This window comes from Salvia hispanica, chromosome 3, assembly GCF_029641045.1.
Source record: "Salvia hispanica isolate PSC_SH4W2 chromosome 3, Shi_PSC_v1, whole genome shotgun sequence".
Lineage (NCBI taxonomy): Eukaryota > Viridiplantae > Streptophyta > Magnoliopsida > Lamiales > Lamiaceae > Salvia > Salvia hispanica.
In genome coordinates this window covers 2,734,126-2,754,636 of record NC_142694.1, presented here as the reverse complement: position 1 = coordinate 2,754,636, position 20,511 = coordinate 2,734,126, and the positions used below count along the sequence as shown (strand labels likewise).

Below are 20,511 nucleotides of genomic sequence, written 5' to 3'. Positions count from 1 at the left end.
ACTCAATCTGATCACTGTTTTGTCTTTAAAAAATTATGACATAAATGAAAATAAATTAAGTTAGAATCACGCAATCAACAACTTTTTTTTCTTTTCTTGAATAAGTGTTTAGGGTTTAGGTGTTCCTTAGCCATCAATAAATAAATGTTCCTTAGCCATCAAAGAGTTACTACTAAGAAAAATAGTGAATTTAAAATTTGATAATTTAACGGTTTTATTGCATAACATGTTAAAACTGGAAGTTGATACTCATGACAAAACTAGTTTGAAAAGGTGAATATTTGAATGGTTTATTTTCGATTTATCTTGCGTCTTTTAAATCAAATAACAGATTAAGAGAATTTAAAAATCTTCAATTATTCTGTCTCTGTTTATTTTATTTTATTTTATTTTTCACTTTTTAGAATTAAAGGTTAAAACAAAGATGTTTTGTTGTCTACATTCACTTAATTATGTTTGCACTACTATCCTTCTACAACACCTGTATATGTGTACGCCCACTCAATACCGAAGTTGCCTAGAAAAAATCTCATATTATACTTTTTGAATTTTAGAAAAAAATAATTTGTCATTAAATTTTAGGGATATTGGCATCTAATATCACGAAACTTCCAAAAAGTTAGATTTTTCCCACGAACTTTAAATTTGGCAAATAATATCACGAACTTTACCCCGTGTTTGTTTTTTCCCACGAATGAAAAAATTTATGTTATTTTAATAGATTAAAGAACAATTTTGGAGGGTGTGCTTCAAGAAAAACTATCTTCAAAATTTAAAAAACTTGAAACTTTCAAAATTGTTGTCGACGAAAAAAAATCGGTATCATAATATTATTTGTGGGAATTTTTTCATTCGTGGAAAAAAACAAACACGGGGTAAAGTTCGTGATATTAGCCAATTTTAAAGTTCGTGGGAAAAATCCAACTTTTTGAAAGTTTTGTGATATTAGATGCCAATATCCCTAAATTTTAATAGATAATAAAGCATACTCCTATCATATCTTGACCAATTTTTGTGCTTTCACAAACTAATCAACCATTTTCAAAATATAGTAGTACATTAGTATTTTAAATATAAAAAAGTATAGTATAGTACAGTATAGTACATTAGTATTTTAAATGTAAAAGTCATAAAAATGAGCCTGCACACAAGGATCATTGGATAAAACTAAATTAAATTGAAGCACAATAATTAAAATTTTAGGATAACAAAAAGAATCAATAAATTAATATAAATTATGTCATGGAGACAGTTCATTAGATCGCATATGTGTTAAACCAATAAAAAACAAACAAACAATATAAAATGCGCGCGAGAAAATATTTTAATCAAAAAAATTTAGGAAATGCAATTCTTCGCAAAGCGAAAGTGTGAATTCCAGTTGACATTTTCCTCTCTCGCGCTGGAATTCGAATGGATTCAACCGCCAATTCGCTGGTAAGTTTTTCAATTCCGCAACTGTTGATCTAGTTTTTGCAATTATGCTAACGTGCATCGGTAGAATTCGTTTAATTCAAATCGTTGTTGTTGAATGTTAACGGTGATGATAAGCAGAGCTCAAGCAGATTTAGTACAGAGAAATTCTGCGCGGCTTTGTTTCCGATCGTCGCGACGATCGACGCGCTGATAGTCGCGGTTTCCGGCTGCTTCGGTTGTGAAAATTGGAGTCGGAAGAGTAAGCCGCGGTTTGGATATGAGGAGATTACTCGACTCTCAGAAGAATCTCGATGTGAATTACTCAGATCTTTTTTCTTAGTATTTGATTTTATATGCTTGTTTAATTTTGGTTTAATCGATGCTGCACACGTCAACATGATTGCTGTGAATTTAATTGATTTTTACAAACGGATTCATATTATTTTTGGTTAAATTTGCAGTTTCCTTTAATGAAGTGGAGGCATTGTATGAGTTGTTTAAGAAGCTAAGTAGTTCCATTATTGACGACGGATTGATTCATAAGGTATAATTACTGTAGATGCTTGCTGTATGATATCTAAGCACTTTTGAAGGCATTTTTTAAGAGCAGTTGTCTAACTTATATGTTCTGATTGTGAATCCATTAATTAGTTTTTTTACATCTTTTGCATCACTTTTTAACAGATCCACATGTATAATATCATCACATGGATCCACTCACAGATTTTAGTTCACATGCAGGAAGAGCTTCAGCTAGCTTTGTTCAGAACTGCAAGTGGCGAGAATCTTTTTGTCGACAGGGTAATCACACAACATTCTTGATCTGTCATGAATTAATATACTGTATAAAGTATAATAAGTGCTAGTGCACTGAGATGGTTGACTAGACAAAACATTTGAATATAGAGGCAAACAGGTTTGTTAGTTTATGGCTTCTGTAGATCTAAATACATACTGTGGTGAATTCATGTGAACCCAATGGGTGTTGAAAAACTTTTGAATTCAATAGGGGTATTTCTTGATGTTAAAATTTGGCCTATCTGTTTGTGCTACGGAGAGTTACCAGGTTTCCTGTTTTGCTTGCAGGTTTTTGATATCTTTGATGAGAAAAAGAATGGAGTGATTGAGTTTGAGGAATTTGTCCATGCACTTAATGTTTTCCACCCATATGCCCCTGTGGAAGAGAAAATAGATTGTAAGAAATCACAAGATTTTTAGGCTTATTACATTGAATTTTCATTTATGAGATAGTACTATAAAAGTATACTAGTAGATAAGAATTTATTCTCTATTTCTATCCCCACTAACCTTGAGCTATATGGCATTCCTCATCTCGCAGTTGCATTCAAGCTGTATGATTTGAGACAAACTGGTTTCATAGAGCGAGAAGAAGTAAGTGTCTAGCTCTATGGAAATTGAAGTAATATTTGTTAGAATCATGTAATTTTAGTTTGTTAATTAGAGCATGAAAGTTGATGAGATATTTAGCCGAACTGTTTTCTACTGCAAACGTGTGTGAAGATTCACAAGATGTTCAAATATATAGAACAATTGACATATACATATCTTTCAGCTATTTCTAATCAAATGTTCACACGCTAATTAGACTTCACATGTTACTTCAGGTCAAGCAGATGGTGGTTGCGCTATTTGTTGAATCTGAAATGGAACTCTCTGAGGAAGTCTTGGAGCAAATAATTGATAAAGTAAGACTCCCAAAAGTTTACATTAGTCTATAACACGCCCACTCAAAAACCGTATCGTTATCATTACATCTTTGTTAACAGACATTTGAGGATGCTGATGCTGATGGAGATGGCAGAATTAGCAAAGAGGAGTGGAAGGCTTTCGTGCTACGACATCCCTCCTCACTCTTGAGGAACATGACTTTACCCTACTTGAAGTATGCCGCTTTGTTCTTCCTCTGTTAAGTTATCTTATTCCTTCCACCTTTCTCTGTAAATGGCAGTCCTCTCTCATGTTAATGATATTTCAGGGACATCACCACTGCTTTCCCGAGTTTCGTATTCAACACTGAGGCTGATGATTGAGATGTACAGATTGTTTCTTCGATCAGTAATACTACTACTAGAGCCCTTGGTTGAGAGAATGGTCGCGTTGCGAAATGATTGATTTAGCACAGGTTGCTTCTGGTAATTCTCTCTGCCGTTGCCAGAGACTGAAACACCGCATCAATCCCGGGATAACCAGAAGGGCAAGGATTCTTTTGACTGCTCATTAGGTCCAAGCAAGAAAAGAGCCCATGGCTGCTACTGGTAATTGAAATACAACTTCGGTGGCAAGCTTTGGGTTTAGCTTAGTATATTTGATGCATATATCAGAACAATTTTATGATTAGTAAGAATCAATTTTTGTGTTGAAGCAATTCATGAACTATAACCTTCTTTTTCGATATTTTTGCATTCCCCACTTATAACAGGTACAACTAACAAGAGAGTTTGCCTTTCTCAAATAAAACGAAAAAAACAACAATTTTGTCATTTTTTTCTTCTTTTGGTACAAAACCTACTGAGACCTTTTTTTACAGTTGCTTCTTTTATGGTCTCAACAATACCCAACACCCCCTCACCCCCCAACCTATCCATCTCTAGCTCTCTCTAAAGTAAGAGATTTATTATACATATACTCAGCTACATTGGTGAACCATAAACCTTGTAAAATTTTCTCAAGAATTTCAGCCCCAATGTCTTCCCTAACTGCACTTGAGAGCCACCGGTTGAGGCGAGGTGGGCTTTGATTCTGGTTGCATTGAGCTTCACCAACGAATCACTGCCGAATCCAATTATGTTCCTCAGCAGCTGTAGCTCTGAAAATTTCTAAAAACCCACTCCTGCTCTACTGGTTCTTTGAACAAGTTCTGAGCTATTGTTACATCAGAGATGGGTTTTCACGACTCTCAGTTGTTCTCTGCACGCTAAGGCGATGCACACCTTTGAGTCGAGCAATAATCTGTGCAAACGAAGGGCGTCCCTGTGGGTTTCTACAGAAACAAAATTAAACTCACTTCTTAGTGTGAGTAAGAATTTTAGCAACTTCTATTCTGAGTTTGTCACATGCACATAAATAATGACAAGTATGGCCAGAGAATCGAGAAAAGTTAGAAATTTTACCGAATCCAGCAGTCGCGTATTATATCTGCCACAAGTGGATCAACCATGGGCGGGATGTCAAGGTGCCTGTCTTGGAATCCAACGGCTCCAACAACTTGCATCGAGTTCATTTCTGTCCATGGCACTCGGAGGGTTGCCAGCTCCCATAAAATAACCCCAAAACTATATACATCAGATCTGCAAAGACGAAAAACTGATCCTATTTAGCGAGGTGTCATTCATAATTGCTCTACGATTAAGATTACAGATGGGTCACGAACTCACTTCTCATTAGATGGTTCATTCCTTAGAACTTCTGGTGCCATCCACTCTGCCTACATATAGGATTAAATTGCGAGTGAATATTTTTTCATATATATTCTAGCTTTTAACAAAACATTGGGTCGGTGTGTGTGTCTTACCGTCCCAGCAGTTGATTTAGAAGATAGGAAAGTATTGTGCTGCAGCCGTGACATCCCAAAGTCACAAACCTACAAATAGTCAGATATTAGCATAGATAGGAAAAAATAGACTCTGTAGTTTATAACTGACGGGGAAGTAATGCACAACGGACCAAACCTTAACAACCCAATTTTTATCAACAAGGAGGTTCGGAGTCTTGAGATCCCGATGCACAATGATTGGATGGCTAGTGTGTAAATAATTCATTCCCTTGGCCTGTGGAATACCAGAATATTAACAAAGGGCAAGCAACTTGATAGGAGAAACAAGTGGAATGCAACACCTAAAACAATACCACATCCATGGCCATTCTTATTCGCCTTTTTTCATCGATTTGGATATTTGGACGGTGCAGCAACTTATACAAGCTACCCCTGAAAGTAGCCAATGACTATATAAGATAGAAGATATCACTAAAGATGTTCCATTAGCCAGCGAGAGATTTTAACCTTGGGAGAAATTCCATCAGTATGGACATATTTGGGGGTCGTAACACAGCGCCCATGAAAAGAACAATATTTGGATGTCTCAGCCTCAACATAATCTCAACCTAAAACAAGCAACAAGCAGAGAAGAAAAAATAAATCATTGGAAATTTTCTCTTAGCATGTAGAATGTCACGCATGAGATGCATGATAAAAAATTCTTGCTTACCTCACATCTAAACTGTGCTAGTGCATCACCTGATATATCTTGTTTCATAAACCTCTTCACTGCAACTTCCTGTAAGGAAATAACAAAAGATAAATACATTAAAACAAGTATATTATGTGCATACTTTTTAACTTCAAGAAGAGTTACTCATTGAAAAAGAAGGATAGTGAAAAAACTCACTGTGCCATTCCATTCTGCTCGGTAGACCTCACCATAAGATCCTGTAGGATAAGCATGAGTTCAGAATACAAAAATAATATATGAACTTGATCAAAGATTTCATAATCTGAAGCATGAGCAAAATTCCTTTAACATTGCAAATCCAAAGCAACGCATTATAAGATAAATCAAATCTCTACACTTAATTAGGGAATCAGTACATCTCTGATCGAAAAGTTCCAAAAAAAAGTAAAGCATAGGAGTTTCCAAAATAATATGAGAGAAGTACATTGACTCACCCACATATTATCACAAGAAAGCCACTCCTTCAAAGAAGGATAAAATCTGTAATTATAGAACTCTTACCTATACCAATGCGTTCACCAATCTGAAGATCCTCCCATAACATTTCAGAGACTCCATTCATTGCCGAATCAAGTTGCATATTTTGAATCTTGTTAGCATTAGACTGGTCAGTGTAGGCTATGTCTACAGCTTCCTTATTTCCAGAAGCATCAATAAGTTCAGTACCAATTGCCGCACTGTCATTTGGAATGACTTCATCCTTTCTGTCTTTGAAAGTCACTCTTTGATCATGTTGGGTATCAAAAGGTGACATATATCCCACCGGATCTAGTGGCACACGCAATTGTTCAGCTGCGTGTTTCCTGCAAATTATGTAAAATGTTGTCAGCACTACAAGGATATCCTTTACCCTTGGTCAGCTTCACACTCACCAAAGTAAGTTTTATCCTGATACAAGCAATAAAAACATAGTACAAAGGCTCAAGAAAAATTGGTTTGCTAGCAGCAATAATATGTACCTGGGAACATCTTCCACTCGCAACTCTACTAAATTTGTGTTCTTGCCAGCAACCAATGGCATTTGACATGTTTTGCTTGAAGGTAGATAATCTCCAGTAGCATGCTCCAACAGGTCCGGCTGGATTATTCCAGCAAATCTGCTTCCGTTTCTATTTGATGCAGTAGCAACCTGAGATGAGTCCAAACTTGTGCTTACAGTTTTGGCCGTTTCATCTCCAGAAGTTGAAGATGATTCAGCTCTGGCTCCTTGGTCAGGTGCTGAAAATGAACCCATGCCAATTGCTGCAGCAGTCGTGATATCCAACCCAAGGTTTTGAAGACGCCCACTAGGTGCTTCAGCAGGAATGAGAGCCCCAGGAGCGCCCATTAGATCAATAATATATTCACTGCATCCATTCAGAAGCATTATGTGCTATTACACTTAAGGCAACATCATATTCAACTAAAAAGCTACTCCCTCCGACCCCTAAAAATAGAAACATTTGAAATGGCACGGGTTTTAATGCAAAATTGGTAAAGTAAGAGAGAGATAGAAAGAAAAGTGTGTTAGTGGAAAAAGGGTCCCACCTCATTAGAGAGAGAAATTTCCTAAAAAAGAAAGTTTCTATTTTTAAGGGTACCAAAAAGGAAAGAATTTCTATTTTTAGGGGACAGAGGGAGTATTTTTTAAACACGAAGATAACTCGTTTAGAAAGTCATGCAATATTTAGTCATAACATTAAAAGGAATTCAAACTTGAACAAAAAAATTTCTTCAGTAATGGGTCTAATGGCAGGGAATTAATGGTAAAATAGAGCAACTAAACGCAAAGTGAATTTGCAAAACAACCTAGATTCTCACAAAATATTTTAGGCCTTCTGGATTCTTACCACAAGGCAAGACCTATATGGTGAAATACAGAAACAGCATAAAACCAAATTTTGCAAACTAGCAATAATCGAGCTGTTACCTTCCACTATCCAATTTTATCAAGTTTACAGCTCCTTCATCGGTGCCAGTATGATAACTCCCTTTGACTAGCTTACATGGAATGTCAACCCTATCAGCAAGTACCTAAAAAGGGCAACCTTTTTATCAGAATTTAGTTCAGGTATTGGAAGTTTCAAATCTGTAAATAAATAAGAATAAGAACCAAGAATCAGCGGTTCACATATACTGCATTTCAGTAAAAAGGGGAGAGAATATCTTTTACAACCTTAAAAAGTAAGGCCCTTTGGCGTGAATGGCCAATGTCAAGAGAACCCAGGGGAAGGACGACTGTATTGAAGTTGAGTCTCAACTCCTGACTCCGTGCCCTCCACCTCCAAAACATTTCTTCAACATCACTAACAGGACCTCCCATTCTTTCAACAATAAGATCAGCAATTTTTTGAACTAGAGAACTTGTTCTCTGGCTCATATTTAGAGGGAGATACTCCATGGACATAAAATGCACTATTTCTTCAAGTCTCCGAAGCTCTGTATCAGCGCTACGATTGACTGAAACCACCTCAAAGTCAACATTATTCAAAACAGATATCGCTTCGAGATCTACTAGGGATGGCATTTTGGTTTGGACCATCGAGCTGGAATCAATTCCACAAACATCATAGAATCCATCTATTACTTTCTCATCATAATTTACAACATTACAGCTCTGCATTAAGGAAAGACAAGCATTTCATCAATAGTTTGATAAACAATTCAAGACTATAATGCATCATATAGGTTTTCCTTCCTTTGTTAGGAAGGGATGAGCTTGGACTAGCACATGAAATGGAGATGATGCAGAAGATGCTTGTAATCAACTGCACCACATAACAAGGAAAGATTAAATGGAGATGATGCAGAAGATGCTTGTAATCAACTATACCCTAAAGATAGAAGAAAGAGACAATTCAAAAGCATAAAGGCCTTTGAAATTTACCCTTAGATGCAAATGTCTAAATGAATGTCAAATGTATATGGCAATTTTAGCAGGTTTATCGACTAAACTGTTCCCAAGAATCATATAGTAATATATGGAGAGGATGCGTGTTATATACTGTAGTTTGCAACGCACTAGATAGAAACAAATGTGTAACTTGATTTTCATATTACTCGAATTGAATTAATCAGATGCAAGTTTAGCAGGTTGTGACCAAACTACCAGAACAATATATATGTTCTTCCTCATTCCAGAGAAAAATGCAACCATCGCATACATGAGTACATGACTACATAAGAGAAAACTACCATGCGAGGACACTTTATCACGAGTTACTAGTCAAACACACATATATAGCATTTAATAATCGGTGTACCACAGATGACGGTGAAAAAGGTAGAAGAAAATCTTTCCCATGGCTTGATTTTAGCATCATTCATATAATACCGGGACTGTTATTGTCATTAAACATATTACCAACAATGGGATGTTAAGAAAACTCCTTTCTCCACTACTCCATTCAACAACTCATACAAACATAACATAGCAGCCTAGTCCCAACAAAATGTGGTGTACTAAAGTAGAATCCATTGCTATGTTCCCAGATTTAACTCTTAAGCACCAGTCCATCTCGCAACTCAGGCACAATGAGAAGTGTAGAACCAATAATCATATAGCAATGATCTGCTAAAAATAATCCACCCTTAAAATAGCAAATTCACTAACCTGAATATAATAATACAAATATCACTAGCCAAAAAATATAGCTGACAACACTCAAAGGATCAACTCCGCAGGTATATCAAAATTTTAGATACACTCCCAATCAACGATGCATGTAACAACTGAAACGCCTAAAATTCACCTCCTCCGAAAAAAGGCACAAAGCTAGAAGATCGATTACTCACCCAATATCGGAGCGCTAGAAATTCAGCAAGGCTCTGCGAAGGAGAGCGGCCGAGACTAATCTGCTTCACCGCGTTGATTTGAGCGGTTTCCGAGTCAACGCAGGTTTGACCTGGATCCGAGACGCTAATTGCCAGCGCCAATTGCATTTGGAACTCCTCTTCGAGGTAATTGAAATTAGTGCCCGTGCCCGTCCCATCGTTCTCCGACGAAGACGCCGTCTGCGGCAAATCTGGCAGCGGAGAGGGAGACGGCGACGGCGACGGCGAAGACGACGCCGTTTGAGCCGGCTGATCGAGCACTGGAGGCGGCTGCCGCGCCAGATTCTGGTGATCGCCGATGTGCAGCTTCCGCAGCAGGTGCTTCATCTTCGACATGCTCGAAATTGTCAATTAATTTACAGAAATTGTGAATTAGGAATCAAAATTAACCGCGGAAAAAGGAGGAATTAATCTATAGGCTGTGAATTGGATTGAGGTTAGGGTTTATGGAGGTGTGATTTAGGGGAGGGAGTGAGGAGCGGTGGGTGAAGTGGAGAGGAGTGAGAGAGCAATGAACCTTCATCGTCAAGCTACACGAGTATTTTCTTACTGCTTCCCTCCAAACCAGACTCGCTCTCTCTCCTCTCTCTGTATATAAACGTGTATGTATTTATGTTTGATTATTAAAAATTATTTTTTTTATTAATTTGATGGATTTTATAAGTGTATATTTTTGTCGGTTTGCAGCAAGGACTTGAAGTTATATCCACTTAAATATTCTTATAATCTCTAAATTTTTTATTAATTTGTAAATATGTGTGTGTCTAACATTTTCCATGTCAAGAAGACCCATAACATCATTAATAATTTCAAATATTAGTAGTAATTAAAATAGCAAATAAATACAAAAGGTCCAATCAATTAAACACCAAATTTTGTTTTCCAATCCGATTATTTTATCTCCAATTGTACGTTAAAAACTAAAATGAGATAGGTAATTAGCTTCAATAGTACACTAAAACCAATCACGTTCTTGATTTTTAATAAAGAATACCTATTTTAGATTTACACTAAATTAAAATTCAAAACTTTTTCTAATTTTGTGAGTAAAAAGATATAAATAGAGATAATCAGTTTGAATTTAGTGAAAATGGTTAGAGTAATATGACATTAATACTAAAATAATTTGAATTTAATGTAAATAATTGGAGATGCTGTGAGATAGTTGAAACTGATAATTTTTTCATTATATTCAGGATATTTTTAGAAACCAAATTATACAATTAAATGGATAGGATATCTATCGTGTGCCGCAATTACAAATTAAAATCATTTAATGTTATAATTAGCCTTTAAACTTTATTTTGATTAAATATTTAATTAATTAATAGTGTATGTGGTTTTTCCAGCCTCTTACTATTTCAAAACCCATAACACATTACTTCATTACTACCAGTATTATTAACACAATAATTGTTTTAATTATGAAATAACAAAATAATACCGCAAATAAATACAAAAAGCACATGGAAATAGTACATTCAACTTTCAAGTAAAACACCAAATTTTATTTTAAGCCGATTGTTTTCTTGCTGTATAAAATTAGTTTAATACCGAAAGAGAGGGTAGACTCTATAAAAATAAATTTCCATTTTAATATACCACTAGAACCATTTGTAAAAAACAAATCCACTAGATCCATTGAAAAACAAATCCACTAGATCGATGCAACATGACTTCAATTACATCATGTTCTCATTTATTCTTTTTGAAATTTGTAAATCAACTCTTCATTGTATGGTATATGATTATATTTCTAATCTAAATGAATATAATAAAGTGTAAAAAAAGCCCTCACCGAACATTGATTGTACGCTCATTCAAATACAACTTAATTCATAAGACATTTTTATATTTTTCTAGGATGGAAATACAAATCACCATGAGATAATTGAGAAATTATTATCAACCTTCAATTATGTACAACAATTAAAAGATCAAGAAACAAACAAGTGAAGCAAGAAATTCTTGGTCATAATCATCTCAAGAAATTGCTCTTTGTATAAGAATAAAGATTTAAATTACAACAACAATTTTCACTTCACATAACTAAGCCCACAATGCTAACAAAGACATCAATGCAGCCCCCAAGAACAAGAGCAAATACGAAACAAACTGCAGCCTCGCGTTGCAGCTCATTCGCTTGCTCAAGAAATCGGCCGCGATCAGATCGACGAGCGCCATGTACACGAGGATCCCAGCAGAGATCGAGTCCAACACGCCCTCGACCACCAGTGCTCTCGGGCTTCTGGAGTTGTAGAACGAAGATATTCCAATCCCAATACCTATCCCCATCGGGGTTGTTATAGCGAAAAAGCATGCCATCAGGGTCGACTGGAGGGTCCGTAGCTTCGCCTGAGAGATGCAGCCTCCGAGAGCGAAGCCTTCGAAGAACTGGTGGAACGATAGTGCTCCGATCAGAGGCCTAATCGTACACGGACTGTGTGAAACTCCGAGCGATAGGCCGATGATCATCGAGTGTGAAACTATACCGAGTTCAAGAACCTGCATATGCAAATTTAGTCAGAAACAGAGTGTTGTTTTACAAAATTTGATTTCCCAGTCATGTTGATTGGAAGAGAGGAACATGCCTGTGAAACAACAATGTGGCGAGCGGTATTATCTTCGCCGTCCCCGCCCCGAAAGTTGAACGAATGCGAGTGTGAGTGACCGTGTAGATCCTCGCCCCGATGCCCTTCGCATGACCCTTGCTCTTGCGAATGACTGTGCCTGTGATGCGCCGCGTGCGCGTGCATCCCAACGATGTGCATGACACCCCCTTCCTCTTCTCCAAAGACCTTCGCGCCATGCCCACTAGTCTCGACCGAAACTATCCCGGATTCGTCTCCGGTCTCCGACAAATCAGCCTTGGCAACTTGGCTTTCTTCCTCCTGTTTCCTCTGCTTCCTCTCGTAGTACTGTGTCCCGACAAAATCAGCTAGCAATGTCCCCAGAGCGGCCATCATCGCGATGAATCCCGAGAAGGGGAACTTCAACCATGGGGATTTCGGTAGGCAAGCATTGGTTAAAGCCTTGGTGGCATCCGGTAGCATGTGTACGAATCCCGTGGCGAGGATGACGCCACCAGCAAAGGCTTTGGCAGCAACAAACAAGTTAGAATCAGTGCGCAAAAACCGACGCTTCTTCCCAACTAATGGAATGGCCACGCCACCGACTCCCATAATGAGGATGGCAGCAATCGCAATGAGCTTAAGGATAAGAGAGAATGAGTCGTCTCGACATCCTTCTTCGTCTTCCCTATAGGATTCACACGCAGCACTCGACAAAGAATGGGATATGTTCTGCACAAATGAACCTTCACCACCACCAAAACGAGTGGAACCAGTGTCAGTTTTTTTAGTTCTACAATAATTCAAAGTAAATGCACGAATAGCATTTGCAACACGTGAACACCGAGAGAGGTTCAATCATTATGCTCAGATAAACAGAACACATAGTTACTAATATTAAAAGAACTCCAAACAAACTTACAACGTGGCCAGATACAAAAGGATAAGGCTATACAAACAAAAGGCAAAAAGAAAAAACCAAAATCTCAGAAAATCGCAAGCCTCATCCGGCCAAAAATTCAAAGAAAAAATCACCACAGTAAGAAGGGCCGAAAGGGAGTACTAGTTCTAGTTCGAGAGAAACAGCACATATCACATAAAACTTCGCCGGGAATAGCAACTCAGCTAGATACACAATCAAGTTGTAATCTGCACTAGTGAAACAATAGAAATGCTAAAATACAAGAAGAGCTGCAACAAAATCGACACAACAAACGCTCAACAATGTACACGAACGATTCACTAGTTGATTGTGAAGGTATCCTACAAAAGCAGATGATTCAAGCAAGAAAACAGCAAACTCAATAATCAAAATCATTTCCCAGATTACAACTTTTTACATATTAAAACACCTAAATATGCATATACTCTTTAAAAGGAGTCACTCAACTAAGCTACAGTCTCACAGTTGTGAACCTAAAATCAGACTTTTCACCTCAAAATTCACCACTTTAGCCACACCATAACACACTACTATATTCCATAATCAAAAGCTGCAGCTGCAGGTTTTCATATGTCAAGCATAAACCTAATTAAACAACATAAACAAAATTAAAAAATTCATTATTTCCACATCAAGCACAAGACCAAAACCAAAACAAGGCAGCTGAAACTTACCAGAATAACCCCGAATCCTCTCTCCAAATCCCCCTCCCCACACAACCGGCAACAGATCCTGCAACCACAATTCAAAAATCAAAATCAATCACTCAAAAATCCAATCAAACCAAAACCCTCTCTCGATTGCAGCGCCGAAGGAATTTACCTCGAGAAGCGACATCAGCAGCAGGTGAAACCCCCCTATAACCTAGATATTCCAATTCAATTCCACAAAAAACGCATCGATTCAAACAGCGGCAGTCGTAGCGAGTCGCGAAACGCGCGGAATGCGGCGAAGGAGTTGGTTGAAAAGCGGAGGAATAAAAGTATTTATAGAGATGACGTCGAGGTGCGAGGATGGAGTAGAGATTTGCAGAGAGAGAAATGTTGACATTTTTAGAGAGAGAAGGCAGGGGAGAGGGAAGAAACAGGGGATGCTGTGAGAGAATTTGAGAGAATGTGTCGACATTTTATGTAATGTTTTTTATTGTTTTGATTTTATTTTATTTTATATTTTAGTCATTTTTGGCATTTTCAGTTTGGGTTTATGTTTATCTCACTTTATCCTCTGCATTAGTTATTTTCCTATTTTGTGACAATCAGATCTAGTTTTCTCAGATATATTTTTATTAAAAACGATAATTATGTGTATAAATGTTTTTAGAAGTATATATGGTGATTATCTCATATTGTGATAAGAAAATTCTCGTTTTTTTAGGATAGTGCATATTTTTCTTGAAAACCATATAATTATGGTATATTTTAAGAAATGAAGTTGAACTTGGCATTGGTTCGATGGATAAGGTAGTCATTTTAAAATTCATTTCTCAAGAATGAGGGCTAGTGATTATTATCTATGATTTTAAGTTATGACATTTGATCTCGTTAATCTTGTAAAAATTGAAAAATTAAATAGGAATATTAAATTAAGGAATTTAATTTTACATTATTTTGTTATTATTGATAATGTTTGAAAAAACATTATTTTGTTAGAAATAAAAATAAATAAATAAATTGTGAAATTTCACATTAGATCATAGTAGTAGTAAGCATTTAAATTACAAATTTCGTTACTAAAATACTAGCATTATCCTTTTTTTAAAAAAAAATTTGTGTGCAAGATTCCTAAACTCAATTTATAAATAATTTATCTTGTATCTTGGATTGGGCGCCCACTTAATCCAAATGAGCATTGACTAATTTTTAAATACTCATAAATAAAAACTTTGATGTAACTTAAGATTTCTACGTCTCTTTAGAGTTTAGATTAATTAATCTCTGCTATTCCTTAATTTGGATTTATTGACTTGTCAATTGGTGCCAAAGCACAACTAGCTAAAAACAAACAAACTTAAAAAACAAATAATTACCCGTTATATATATACGAATCTCATCATATAACATGGTTGGTGTGATATATTATTTGTGAAACAAATAATACTAATATATACTTTAAAAAAATTTGGAGGCTCATAATTGTAATGTTACGTCTCAAAATAATTACCAATAGTGATACTTCAAATCAAGGAGCAATTATTGCAGTATAGGCATATTCCATGCGTGACTAAAAATTAAAATAGTGTGTTGCTTGTAATAAAAGTCAAGCACATGGATGGTCGCATTAATTTCTTACTTATAATGCTAGCTCTAAACCTAATGTTGTTTTATTGATTAATATGTGTGTGTTCCCATCATTTAAAAAGTAGGAAACTACAGTTTTTTTAATGCATAATTGTATATCACATAAAATCATAGATTTTAGTAAAAAATACTATGAAATATAAGCTTCAGTTTATATATTTTGGCTTAAGTCATGTCTTATTTCTCACAAATCTAGCTATATCGATATGATAATTAAAAGAAATGTCAATACTATGATAGTAATTGGTTATTTCGAAAGTTGCAATATCAACTAAAAATTGGTCGAATTCGTGATTTTCTTGTAATTTATCCGAAATTAAATATATTGAATTTGGTGGATGGAAATAAATATTAGGCTCAAAGAAATTAAGTAACCCTGGTCCAAAAAAATATTGGGCTCAAGATGTTCATTTAATTTGATGTATCGATATAAATTGGGGCCACCCTCAACATAAATTACAGGGCCTAGAATAATTCATACTTTTATAAACGATAATGAGATCCTGAATGATAATCCGAATAAATATACCGTATGATGGAGTAATACAGAGTACTAAATATCATTTTAAAATCTAATACGAATATGATTTATAAAATTTGTTTTGAATCATAGTAGTAAATATTTAATTAAACCTTAAATTTGACTTTATATTTAAAATACCATTTCTCCATTATTTTAACCTCGTTTGTAACAAACAAAACAACAAAGGGACAACAAAAACAATAAAAAAACTAGCCAAAAAGTCAAGTTAAATGTACGCTGCAGTAAAATTCGATAACTTTAATTTCTTGAAAAGAGTATGCATAGTTATCGTTATTTACCAAAAATTTGGACTATTATTGCTTTGTCCAGTATATAGATAAGAGCATTCCCAATGGAGGTGGCGAATTCTCGGCGATAAATCGCCGGTTATCGCCGAATTATCGCCGGCCATTGTGGCGAAGTCGGCGATAATTCGGCGATAATGTTGCCGTTGCTTCGCCGAGTGGCGTTCTAACGCCGGATTATCGCCGAGCGATCGCCGGCCACTGTGGCGACGCTCGGCGATAATCGGCGATAATTAAAATTTTTTTTTTTTTTTTTTGAACCCAACGGCTATTTTACATTCCACCCCTATAAATATTTCCTCCACTTCCTCCATTCATCACCCACAATCTTCATTCTCTCCATTTTCAATCTCTTCTCCCAATCTTCAATTTTCATCAAAATTATGAGCTTTTGGAAGAAAAGTTCCCGATCGGGTAAGGATAAGGGTAAGGGGAAAGAGTCGAGTTCACAAATTCCCAACACGGATGAAGCAAACGAGCAGTGGATGCAGTCGTTGTTGGCGATGGGTTCTCCTCCCGGCCAACTTCCATACGGGGGTCCGTCTCCTTTGCAGACTCCTCCGGCGCGGAGACTTTCTCCGTACTTCAACTCTGCCGGCAGAATGCCCTTTCCAGCCGACGATGTGTATCGGCCCCAGTTCGACACCCCCGGATCAACCCCAGGCGACCAAGAATCTCAGGCCGCGACACTGAGCGCGGAGGACTTCGAGGTGGAAGAAACGCCCACCGAGCCGCCTTCTAGGAGCGGGAGGGGGAAGGCGCCGGCGTCGTCGGCTGCGACTGATACGGGTTCCGATGAGAGGCCGAAGCGGGTAAGGACTACTTACACTCTGCAAGAGTCCGAGCTGATAGCCGACTGCTGGGCGGACACGTCACAGGACGCGGAGCGCAGCAACTACCAGACTGAGATCATATTCTGGGAGCGGATTGCCGCGAAGTACAGGAGCCACAAGACTGCCTCAATGAAGGACCATGGCAGCGAGGCGATCCGTCGGCATTGGGAGCGCCTCATGAGGGACTGCGGGCACTTCAACGGTATTTATTCTAACTTGATGACTCACATGACGAGTGGCCAGAACGAGCACATGGTCCGAGATGAGGCCATCCGGATGTATAGTAGCCAGTACTTGTCGACGAAGGGCTTCAAGTATTGGAACATCTACGATAAGCTGAAGGATCTCCCCAAATTCCGGACGGGAATGCACGACGCGCTGCACGGGAAATCGGTGCGCTCGCGACTTAGCGTTTCGGAGAGCGAGGGGAGCGCGGCCCACATCGACTTGAGTGGGGATGGTCCGCACGAGCGCCCGGAGGGAGTGAAGAAGGCGAAGGGGAGGCGGAAGGGGAAGGGCGCAACGTCGGAAGTCGCGTCGGAATCCGTCATCGACTTAGAAAAAGCCACTTATTCGAGCAATGTCGCCAATCTGACCCAGATGTACACGCTGTACTTCACCGGCGGCGGGACCCCTGAAGAAAAGGCGGCCCTCTGGAAATGCATCCAACACCTGCAGAGTACGCTGGGGCTCGATCCCGACGCCCCTCCGGCCCCTCCGTCTTAGATTTTTTTTTTTTAAATCTTTGTTTATTTGCGTTTTTTATTTGTAGTTTTTTTTTTCTCGTTGTATTATATTTTCCAATGATTAATACAACGATGAATTGTTCATTATTAGTCTATTTATTAAATACATTTGTAGGGAAAATTAAATAATATAAAAAATAATGATGTAAAAATGAAATGTTGAGTTAGGGAGAAATAAGGGAGAAATAAGGGAGAAACCAATGTAGCACTTGGCTAAAAACTGGGGATAAATTTTGGTGCTGATGTGGCGCTGATGTGGCAGGAGTTAGGGAGAAATAAGGGAGTTTTTAGGGAACTCCATTGGGAGTGCTCTAATACTTCAAAATTGTTTCCTATGTCAAAATGTTGTCAATTTGCGGGGAAAGCAAACGGCTATTGTACAATGATTAAAAACAATAAAAATAATTACGAGTATATATAAAATTCAGTAGAAAAATACTGAAATAATAATTTCTCTCTTAAATCAATAAAAGCCAATGAGGGTTTTTCTAACAAAAACAACTCAAATCAAATAAATTTCAGTTCCATTAATACATCTAGTAATTATCATTATTTCATTATTATTTGCATGGCTTATTGCTTTTTCACAGCGCTCATAATACTTTCAAATTATTCCTTTATGTCAAAATATTGTTAACCCTTAAATAAAGGGTAAAGTAAACGGCAGGTATATTATTGTACACTGAGTAAAAACAAAAAAAATATATTTATCGATATTTAAAAATTTAGTAGAAATATAAAGAAATTATAATCTCTCACTTATACTCCGTCCCAAAAATATAGACAATTTTTTTCATTTTGGTTCATCTTATGAAAATAGTCAATTTAGTTTTTCTATTTTGGTCCGTATAGAGAAATAGTCAATCTTTAATTTACTAAGTTTTTCTATTTAATAAGGTGAGCAAATTCTTAATTAACAATACTCCAATCATTTTTCTTATATATATCTCCTATTTTACAGTTGGATTATCATTTTTCTTCTATATGTCTCCTACTTTACAATTTGATTAAAACATGTGTCGTTCAAAAATGTACTTATATTTTTATGGAGTAGGGCAATATCAAACTGAAGTGAAGAAGAAGCAGGATAGTGGAATAAAGTCTTTTGTATCGAAATTGGGAGGGGAAGAAGATAGCGATACTCTATCCATAGCAGCGATCACATTGTTGATGATAGTGAGGAATCATTAGACTCTGGATTTGGGTATCAAAAGGAGATTACACCATTACTATCAAACTCATCAAGCTAAGAGGTCACCTAAATATAAAAATAACTCAAATTGAATAAAATTTAATATATTTACTTAATTTTAGTATTTCATAATGCTTACACAATCGCATGTTTACATGATAGTTAGTAAATAAGTGTACACAATAGTTAGTACATAATGAACGTAAAGTCTCAATTACAAGCGACTACTATAATACCCATAAAAAAAAGAGCAACCAACAATATGACGCTTTTCAGACTTCGGAAATTTCTTACGCTTTTTCAGACTTCGAAAATTTCTTCTGCCTTCAGGGTGGGCGGAATGGAGGGCGGACAAGGCAGTTTAGTCATTTCTATTTCACCCGCCTGGGCAGAATGGAGGGTGAATATTAGTCATTTCTAATTCACCCGCCTCAGGAGTGCGCGGACATAATGAAAGATCACTCGGCCAAGACTGTAACATGAGCATAGACAGAATTTTCTTTTCCGATTAGAAAATTTGTGAATTATAAATTTTCAAGCCTTTTGGGCAACTATAACTTTGCTCTTCTTGGCCGTTGTTACTTTGTTGTTTTTTAAAGTTGTTGAATCTCTTTTGTAGGTTGTTGAATCTCTTTTGTAGGTTCTGATTGTCATTTTCGTTTGGGCCTCGAAAAAAACAACATTGCAAATGTTGCGTCAAGACTTAGCAATGTAAGTTATTCAATAAACTTATAAATCGACATATTTATGCACGATTGATAGCAAAAATAAATTCTATTAAAATAATAGTTCACTTGGATAGAATGGACTATTTAGCGAAAAATTCATTTATTTTAGGCAAAATACATACTTAGGTCCTTATATTTTAGTCAAAATATTCATTAGGTCCTTGTACAATTTTTTCGTTTTAATAGGTCCTTATACTTTTCAAAATATTTTTATCAGGTCCTCGTACAATTTTTCGTTTTATGTAGGTCCTTGTACTTTTATCATAACTTTCATTAGGTCCTTGTACAATCTTTTATTTTAGGGACTTTTTTACATTTATCTTGAATAATAATCTAAATTTAATTAAACTTAATGAACTTTTTCATATTCCATTATTTAACTTAGCATAATCTATAAAGATACTATTATCTTGTTATCCAATAATCTCAATAAGTTGTAGAGAATAATAAAAAGATTAACCGTGGTGATTGAAGATTAAAATCGAAGTTTTTTTTAGAATAACTATCCGAATTTCAATTGATTATTTATATTTATATTGAAAGATATGTTTCCCTGAATATTTATAAATCATAAGATAAATTAAATAATAAAATTAAAAGGTTCATTAAATTTAATTAAAGTATAAGGACCTACTAAAAGTTATTATCTAAGATAAAAGTAAAAGAATATCTTAAATAAAAAATTGTATAAGGGCCTAATAAAAGTTATAATTAAAGTATAAGGACCTACTAAAACGAAAAAGTTGTACGAGGATGTGATGAAATTTATGAGAAAGGTATAAGGACCTATTAAAACGAAAAAATTGTACGAGGACTTAATGAACATTTTAATTAAAGTATAAGGACCTAAGAATGTGTTTTGCCTTTATTTTATTTCTTATTAATTAAAACTTCA

At 36.2% G+C, this 20,511-nt stretch overlaps 3 protein-coding genes across 8 annotated transcripts; 1 reads left to right on the top strand and 2 right to left on the bottom strand.

Annotated features, from left to right (window-relative positions):
- Window positions 1-1,279: 1,279 nt before the first annotated feature.
- CBL10 (calcineurin B-like protein 10) lies at window positions 1,280-3,802 on the top strand. Of its 2 annotated transcripts, none has more exons than XM_048113387.2 (9): window positions 1,280-1,437; window positions 1,555-1,729; window positions 1,878-1,960; window positions 2,158-2,217; window positions 2,503-2,611; window positions 2,756-2,808; window positions 3,042-3,122; window positions 3,204-3,319; window positions 3,413-3,802. In XM_048113387.2, the coding sequence occupies exons 1-9, from the start codon at window positions 1,414-1,416 to the stop codon at window positions 3,465-3,467; spliced, it is 756 nt and encodes a 251-aa protein (XP_047969344.2). In that variant the 5' UTR covers window positions 1,280-1,413; the 3' UTR covers window positions 3,468-3,802. The 2 variants fall into 2 exon arrangements, with proteins under 2 accessions (XP_047969344.2, XP_047969343.2); XM_048113386.2 differs by having other exon boundaries at window positions 2,101-2,217.
- Window positions 3,803-3,806: 4 nt separating this feature from the next.
- Window positions 3,807-10,066, bottom strand: LOC125213035 (putative serine/threonine-protein kinase SIS8). 4 transcript variants are annotated; one of them, XM_048113384.2, is made up of 14 exons: window positions 9,441-10,065; window positions 7,822-8,262; window positions 7,576-7,679; window positions 6,626-7,012; window positions 6,168-6,469; window positions 5,823-5,863; window positions 5,643-5,711; window positions 5,438-5,538; window positions 5,284-5,362; window positions 5,106-5,204; window positions 4,949-5,017; window positions 4,812-4,861; window positions 4,548-4,724; window positions 3,807-4,417 (listed from the first exon to the last, which is right to left on the bottom strand). In XM_048113384.2, exons 1-14 carry the CDS (start codon window positions 9,813-9,815, stop codon window positions 4,306-4,308), a joined length of 2,406 nt encoding a protein of 801 aa, XP_047969341.2. In that variant the 5' UTR covers window positions 9,816-10,065; the 3' UTR covers window positions 3,807-4,305. The 4 variants fall into 4 exon arrangements, with proteins under 4 accessions (XP_047969341.2, XP_088923524.1, XP_047969342.2 ...); XM_089067398.1 differs by lacking the exon at window positions 3,807-4,417 and having other exon boundaries at window positions 4,584-4,724; window positions 4,812-4,857; window positions 9,441-10,066; XM_048113385.2 differs by lacking the exon at window positions 3,807-4,417 and having other exon boundaries at window positions 4,593-4,740; window positions 9,441-10,066.
- A 1,396-nt stretch (window positions 10,067-11,462) lies between these two features.
- On the bottom strand, window positions 11,463-14,097 carry LOC125215129 (fe(2+) transport protein 3, chloroplastic-like). Of its 2 annotated transcripts, XM_048116453.2 has the most exons (4): window positions 13,815-14,097; window positions 13,667-13,724; window positions 12,071-12,795; window positions 11,463-11,984 (listed from the first exon to the last, which is right to left on the bottom strand). In XM_048116453.2, exons 1-4 carry the CDS (start codon window positions 13,827-13,829, stop codon window positions 11,529-11,531), a joined length of 1,254 nt encoding a protein of 417 aa, XP_047972410.1. In that variant the 5' UTR covers window positions 13,830-14,097; the 3' UTR covers window positions 11,463-11,528. The 2 variants fall into 2 exon arrangements, with proteins under 2 accessions (XP_047972410.1, XP_088922420.1); XM_089066294.1 differs by lacking the exons at window positions 13,667-13,724; window positions 13,815-14,097 and adding an exon at window positions 13,485-13,629.
- Window positions 14,098-20,511: the final 6,414 nt, after the last annotated feature.